The 7,282-nt window shown below is 43.3% G+C and overlaps 1 protein-coding gene across 1 annotated transcript; it reads right to left on the reverse strand.

Annotated features, from left to right (window-relative positions):
* Positions 1–542: 542 nt before the first annotated feature.
* Positions 543–5,811, reverse strand: ATP10B (ATPase phospholipid transporting 10B (putative)). The gene is made up of 2 exons (XM_017502120.2): positions 5,447–5,811; positions 543–1,841 (listed from the first exon to the last, which is right to left on the reverse strand). Exons 1-2 carry the CDS (start codon positions 5,593–5,595, stop codon positions 1,394–1,396), a joined length of 597 nt encoding a protein of 198 aa, XP_017357609.1. The 5' UTR covers positions 5,596–5,811; the 3' UTR covers positions 543–1,393.
* Between the last annotated feature and the right edge of the window lie 1,471 nt (positions 5,812–7,282).

Genomic DNA, 7,282 nt, shown 5'->3' on the forward strand with positions numbered 1-7,282 from the left:
AGGGATAGGAAGTCTATATAATCTTCCTTTACCTGTGAAGTGACACTTCCTCTGACTCTCTCTAACTGAAGGAGGCCAGTGTCTTCCAGAGGGTGGTATTCTGGAATAAGCTGAACGGGGTTTCATGTTAGCCCTACCCTTGAAGATGTTTAAGCTCTAGGTTGCTCTATCATATGGGCCTTTTCTGGGTACAGATGTGCTTATATCTCCTGCTTAACAGGGTTATTTTTTTCTTTTGTTCTAAGAGCTGAATGAGGATGAGTAATTTTATTTAAAAATAAATACAATAAATAGCTTTAAAAAAGTGCCACTGGATGGGTGTGGTGGCTCATGCCTGTAATCCCAGCACTTTGGGAGGCCAAGGTGGGTGGATCATGAGGTCAGGAGTTTGAGACCAGCCTGGCCAACATGGTGAAACACTGTCTCTGCTAAAAATACAAAAATTAGCCGGGCGTGGTGGCAGGCGCCTGTAATCCCAGCTCCTTGGGAGGCTGAAGCAGGAGAATCACTTGAACCCAGGAAGCAGAAGTTGCAGTGAGCCGAGACCATGTCATTGCACTCCATCCTGGTTGACAGAGCGACTCCATCTCAAAAAAAAAAAAAAAAAGGTGCTGCCTATGTCCTCTTGTCAGATTCCCCAGATGTTGGGACATATGGTCTGTCAACCAAAACAGGGGTCTCTGGTGCATCTGTTCCCTTTTGCATTCTTCATGCCTCTTACGCTAGCTGTGATCCTACAACCCTCAGAAGAGTCTGTGGCACTGAGTTCAAATACACTTTATATCTTTAGATGTGGCTTTTCTTTGGCTTACAGACAAAAAGCAGAACCAACTCTCTGTGCATGGAAGGGATAACCCCAACTCAGCCATCATGGCAATACACTTGAGATGAAGCCCTAAGTCTCTTAGGGCTGCCCAAGTCTCTTCTGAAACTTTAACTCTGGGCATAAATAAACTCAGTTTATTTACTGAAAGGTAAATAAACCCAGAAACTTCCATACCCTGAGATATTGCTTGGGTTGATACACTTCTTGGAATCTTGGAAACTTATGGCCCAATTGCATTGGATTGTAGGCTGCACTTATCTAGAGGGTCAGAAGAGTGGTTTTGGGTTAAACCCATTTGAGAACTCAATGCAACAAAAATAGCCTCCTTATCTAAACTCTGCAAGATGTGCTGCCTGGCAGCCACAGAAAACTAGAGGCCGACTGGTTTTCCAGTCATTGTGTCAAACCCCTTGGGACCAGCACTTCCTCCAAAGAAGTCAATCTTATTGGGGAAAAAAAAGAATAACTCTGGCACGATGTTTCCTCTATGAAGAGGAAGGAGTCAAGGGTTGCTTGGGCCAGTGATTGGGTGGCCTCTGTTGAGTTTGTATGGATTTCTGTAGCTCCTCATATGGTCAGTGAACTCTGGGATCGGCGATGGCTGCCCCTCTTTGGGTACTGGGACATATCTGTCTGTCCTCTTGAGTAGGCCATTGTTCTATGAGGCCCCAGCAGGTGCTCTCCAGATGAAAGTTTAGCTGAGGAGTCCCCTGAGCATGAGTCATCCCTCATGCACTCTCTGCCGCATCTCTGTTCGTGGATCATCCACTCTTCTGTGTTCTTCCTCTTGGGAGGGTTAGAGCTCTTTGGGGTGCTGGCACTGAAGTCCTGTTCTGTGACAGATGACACTGAGTGGCGGGTGGGTCGAGCCACTTCAGGGGCAGGGACAGGCCTCTGTCTGCTTTTCCAACTCTGGATTTCTAGGTTTCTTTTGTCTGTGGGGAGTTTGTCAATTTTTTGAGCTTTTGAGATTAAAGACTTCCCATAGGTTCCTTGTAGAGATAGGAAAAAGCACCTGGTGGGAAATAACAGAAAAAGATATTTTCTGATTTCTGTTGACTTCATAAACTTTAGCATTGAAAGGGGGTCTTTACAATCCAACTCCCTGCCCAGGGCAAGATCCTCTTTACTGCACTCCTAGCTGATGATTATTAAATCCATGTTTGGGCACCTCTAGTCTTGGGGAGCTCAACAACAAAAGTAACAACAACAAAACATAAAAGGTAACATTTATTATATACCAGGACTATTCTAAGTGCTTTATATGTTATTAACTCATTTTATTTGCCCAACAAGCCTATGCAGTTATTACTTTTGTTTTCTTCTGCATACAAATGAGGAAACTGAGGGACTGAGAGATTTGATGATTTGCCTACAGCCACACAGTAGTTGAGCTATGGTCAGGAGCATGTACTCTGAATCCAAAGACTTGTCTCTTATTCTTCATGCACAAAGCAGTCCTTTCTATTTCTGGGCTACTCCAATTTAGGCAAATTTAATTGGTCTGTCATGTTAAGCCTTTGTGAAACTTGATGATTTTAAAGTAGTTTTAAAATCCATATTCTTTTCTTGAATCTGTGGACCTTGCTGACTTGACAGTGTCATCATAGTACCACGATTTTCCCGATAAAGAAGTAAGGGCCCTAAGAGGTGAGGTGGGATTCCCAAGGTCTTCTGAGATGTTAACAGATCTCCCTGTCGACTGACTCAAGGTTTTTAACCCCCTGCCAAGCTGCATACAGTCTGTAGTAGACTCTGGAATTGGGAGTCTTTTTCTGTGTTTAGAATCTTCCCTTTGTTCAAAGCGTAGGCAAGGAAAATGGGTGAGAATGTGAATAAAACTAGGTGATGTATGGAGAAAATATACACAAGCTTGTGGCACTGGGCAACTCACATCCAGTTTCTGGATGTCCATTGCTTTATCTAAAAAGTAATCCATTTGGCCTGGAGTACATCTAAGGTCATTCCCAAAGACAGTCTTTAAAAATTTTTTAGGTTTAAAGCCTTATAAGCAGGAAGGCTCCCATTCTTCCGCTATGTCTAAAAGCTGCAAGGTGACCACCCTGCCGCAACCCCCACCAGTGGGCAAGAAGTTTCTGAAAATTACAATAGATCTCGTGGAACCAGATAAACTTTTCTCCATTCTCTCTCATCTCACCCCGGGAGGTCGTAGTGACCATGTATGTGTCCCAGGAAATATTTGACTTTTTGCTTCAAAACTGGAATTTCCTTAGTGTAAACCTTTCCCTCAAGCCACTGTCTTCCTCCTCCATTCGTTTATTCAACAAATGCTTTTCTAGTTGCCACAATGGGCCAGGCCCCCAAGGGATTAAGCCATGAATAGGAAAGACAAGGTCCTTGCTGCATGTAACACGGGAATATAGTTATAAATAGAGAAGGCAATGAGAGTGTCAGACACCTGCTCACTGAAATTAAATGCTTCTTCCTCAAGGGAGGAAGTGCTGACAGTTCCACCTGCTATATATTTCTCAAGCCCATGCCCCATCAGCACCTAACTGTTTCTTCCTTAAAGAAATGTCCCTCCATTTATAACTGGATTTACATGTTACATGACAGCAAAGATCTTGTCTTTTGTGTTGATGACTCAGTTTCTTGGGGGCTTGGGCCATTGCGGGGACGTGAAAAGTATTTGTTGAATAAATGAATGGAGGAGGAAGGCAGTGGCATGGGGGAAAGGTTTACACAAAATAACCTTTTAAAGCTGAAAACTGCAAGATGCATAGGAGGTAGCCACACCAAGGGGATGAGAATCAAAACCTAGGTACAACTGGCTGAAGCTTGGGGAGTGATGATAAAAGCAGAATATGACCCAGGAGGGGTTGGCAGAAGCAGAGCAGGCAGGAACTGTGGACCAGGTTTATGGTTTTTGTGCTTTATTGCAGAGGTCTTGGGAAGCCCTTGGAGGGTTATGAACAGGTGACATGATCACACTTTGAGCCAATGTTAATGGACTAGAGTGAGATCCAATAGGAGACTCGTGAAGTAATTTGGGGTGAAAGGGCAATAGTCTATTGGTAGTAGTGGCTGTAGAAATGGAAATAGTATATGGGTTTGAGAAATACATCGTAGATAGAACTGTCAGTACTTGGTGAAAGGCTAGATATAGGCATGAGTTGGCAGGTGATGTCAAGAATAATTTCCCGGGGCCTGCCTTTGTCCTAAATGGGTAGTATTTACTGAAAGAAACTCTGGAGATACCCAGATTTCTGGGGTGGTGCTGGTGACAGAGGGTGGAGTCATGAATTCAATTAGAAATGTCTCCCAGTTTCCTCAGACTTAATATGCCCAGAGGAGGTGATGAATAAGTTGCTAGAAAGATGTGTGTGGAATTCATAAGAGAGGTCTGGGCTGGGAATTTATGGTGAAGAGTCATCTGCTAAAAATAACTTTTAAATCCATGATAGTGATTGCTCTTTATGGAGAGAATATAAAGTTAGAAGACAAGAGAATGTAGGGACAAGAGAAGCTAGGTTAAGCAAACCACCAAACTTAAAGGAAGTAAGGCTGGTTGATGGCTTTCTAATTTTGGGATAAAACAAGTTCTGTATAATGTTGTTGTAATTGTCTATTGGTTATAACTTAGAATGATAAAATGCTTCATAGTGACGTTCAGGGTTGTGAGATACTCGGGATGGAGAAAGGCTAAGTCTTGCCTGTGTGCACATCATTGTCAAGTTCACTGCTCTGACTAGAGAGTGTGGGCTGCCAAATAGAACACTGGCCTTTGAGTTGGGAGAACCTAGCTCCCACTATGATTTGTGTTAGGCCTGTGAACACATTCTGGTCCCTCTTGGTACTTCAGCTGTCCCATGAGCGGGGTACTAGAACCATAGGTCTGCCCAACACTTAGCTCACGGCAAAAACAAAATGAGAGGCTAGATGGGAGAGCCTATGTCAAGAGTGAGCTCCAAGGAAAGGCAAGTCATTTATAGTTGCTGTTGCTGTTTTTCTGGAAAAGATACATTTACTGCAGAGGGTTTAACCTGGAAATATCCAACGTAGTGCCTGGGCATGGATAATTTATTTGACTAATGCAGGTCTTGTATGGAAGGGGTGCGTTTAGACAAATTTGAATAATATTTAAACATTGCCAATTTCATGCAAAATCTGAATCTCTGAGACAACTCTGAAGCATTTGATCTTTCCTTGTGGCCATGATGGAAGCTGAGACGTTCTTTCTTCTAATGTCTGCCCTCCATCTGGCTTGCTGCACTCACTGGCTTGTCCCTGTAGGTATTTGAGTATGAGATTCCTGAACTAATATAAAAAAGAACCATAGAGCAGCTCAAAATAGTTCCTTATCACACACACACACAAATTATAAGGCAGGAGAGTGTGGGAATTGATATTCCCATTTTATAGATGTCACAACTGAGGTCACACTGACTTGACTTCACTACTTTGTGGCTAACCTGGGACCACAGTCCATGTTATTTGCCTCCTGGTTGTTCATTGTTCTTTCTATCCTAGCTCTCTTTCTGAAACAGTACCCTCAAGGATCTTAGCAGAAGTCAAACTCCTGACTCTTAGGTTATAAAAATGGCTTATTAAGGGGAGATTGGTAACTCTAGTAAAGAAAAATAGCCCCAGTGCTCAAACCTTGGGAGAAGAGCCACAACTGGTGTGAGAAAGCAGACGAGGTAGAAAGTGGGGTCTGAGAGCTGGCCTTCCATCACCCAGTAGGGATTTGTGGGGCTGTTGCAGATGACGCAGGTGGCGTTGTACAGGAGGGATACCAGAAAGTACATCAGGAAGCTGCCGAGGAGCACGAGCCCATGGAAAATGGTCTGTGGAGGAAAAGAAGTAAACACTGTTGAAGGTATAGCTGAGATTAGGGAGCAGGGTGGTCACACTACTTGGTTAACTTTGTTTCAAACTATTTTTGAAATGCAACACACACAAAATTCAAAAAGTGTGCAGTTTAATATATCTTTATAAAGCAAATGCCCAAATTGTTGCCATGTAGAATTGAACACACATACCCTGGAAGACCCTATTCTTCTGTCTCAGCCTGCTTTTGGTGATAATTTCTATGCTATCCTTTGTAGGTTTACCACCCATCTAGGTTTCCCTACATAGCCTGTTTTTGAATGTTGGATAAATAGAATCATGTTTCATGTGAGACTTTTTGTCCTCCTACTCCCAAGTTAATATGTTTAAACCCTAATCTCCAATGTGACAGCATTTGCATGTGAGGCCTTTTGAAGGTGATTAGGAGGAGCCCTCCTGAATGGGATTAGTGCCCTTATAAGATGAGACAGGAGAGAGATTTGATCCTTCTTTCATTCAGCCATGTGAGTAATAATATAGCTTGAAGGCAGCGGTCCAGGAAGGAAGTGGGCCTGAACCAGACACTGAATCAGTTGCTGCACTGATCTGGGGCTTTCAGCCTCCAGAACCATGTGAAATAGATCTCTGTTATTTAAGCCACCCAGCTTGGTGACAGCCTGATGACAGATGTTACAACAGCCTGAGAAGGCAAAGACACTTCTGCAGCTTTTTTCACTTGATTTTATGCTTTAAAAAAGGGGTTCCCAACTCCTGGCCCATGGACTAGTAACAGTCCATTCCCATTAGGAACTCGGCTGCATGGCAGGAGAGGAGTGGTTGACAAGTGAGCATTGCTACCCGAGCTCCATCTCTTCTCAGATTAGTGGTGACATTAGATTCTCACAGGAGCATGAGAACCCTATTGTGAACTGCGCATGTGAGGGATCTAGGTTGGATGCTCCTTATGAGACTCAAATGCCTGATGATCTGAGGTGGAACAGTTTCATTCCAAACCACCCCACCCTTCAGCTGTCTTCTACAAAACTGGTCCCTGGTGGCCAAAAGGCTGGGGACTACCACTTTAAAGTTTTATCTATGCTGAAAGACATAGCTCTCGTGCATTCATTTTAACTATTATATGGTATGAACATGCCACAACTTATTTTTCTCATCGATGAACATTTAGGCTTCTTTTTTCTTGTATATGTCTCCATATATACATGTGCAAGTGCTTCTGAGGTGTATACTTAAAATTGCACCAAAAAGTATGAGTACTTTAAATTCCTCTAGCTGTTTTCAAATGACTCTTTAGAGTTTATGATCTACTAACAGGATATGGGAGTTCCTTGGTTATGCTTTATCATCTTTAACACACTCCCCAAATGAATTGTCAGTATTTTATTTAGAATTTTCTACATCTGGCTGGGTGCAGTGGCTCACACCTGTAATCCCAGCACTTTGGGAGGACAAGGTGGGTGGATCACTTGAAGTCAGGAGTTCAAGACCAGCCTGGGCAACATGGTGAAACCCTGGCCTCTACTAAAAATAACAAATTAGCTGGGCATGGCGATGTGTGCCTATAATCCCAGCTGCTTGGGAGGCTGAGGCAGGAGAATCACTTGAACCTGGGAGGCGGAGGTTGCAGTGAGTTGAGAATCACACCAC

This window comes from Cebus imitator, unplaced genomic scaffold, assembly GCF_001604975.1.
Source record: "Cebus imitator isolate Cc_AM_T3 unplaced genomic scaffold, Cebus_imitator-1.0 Scaffold291, whole genome shotgun sequence".
NCBI lineage: Eukaryota > Metazoa > Chordata > Mammalia > Primates > Cebidae > Cebus > Cebus imitator.

Coding starts and splice junctions, on each gene's coding strand:
- ATP10B (XM_017502120.2), bottom strand. CDS start 5,595: ATGTACTTTCTGGTATCCCTCCTGTACAACGCCACCTGCGTCATCTGC. Junction 1,842..5,446: donor GTTGTGGCTCTTCTCCCAAG/GTTTGAGCACTG, acceptor ATTTCCCACCAG/GTGCTTTTTCCTATCTCTAC.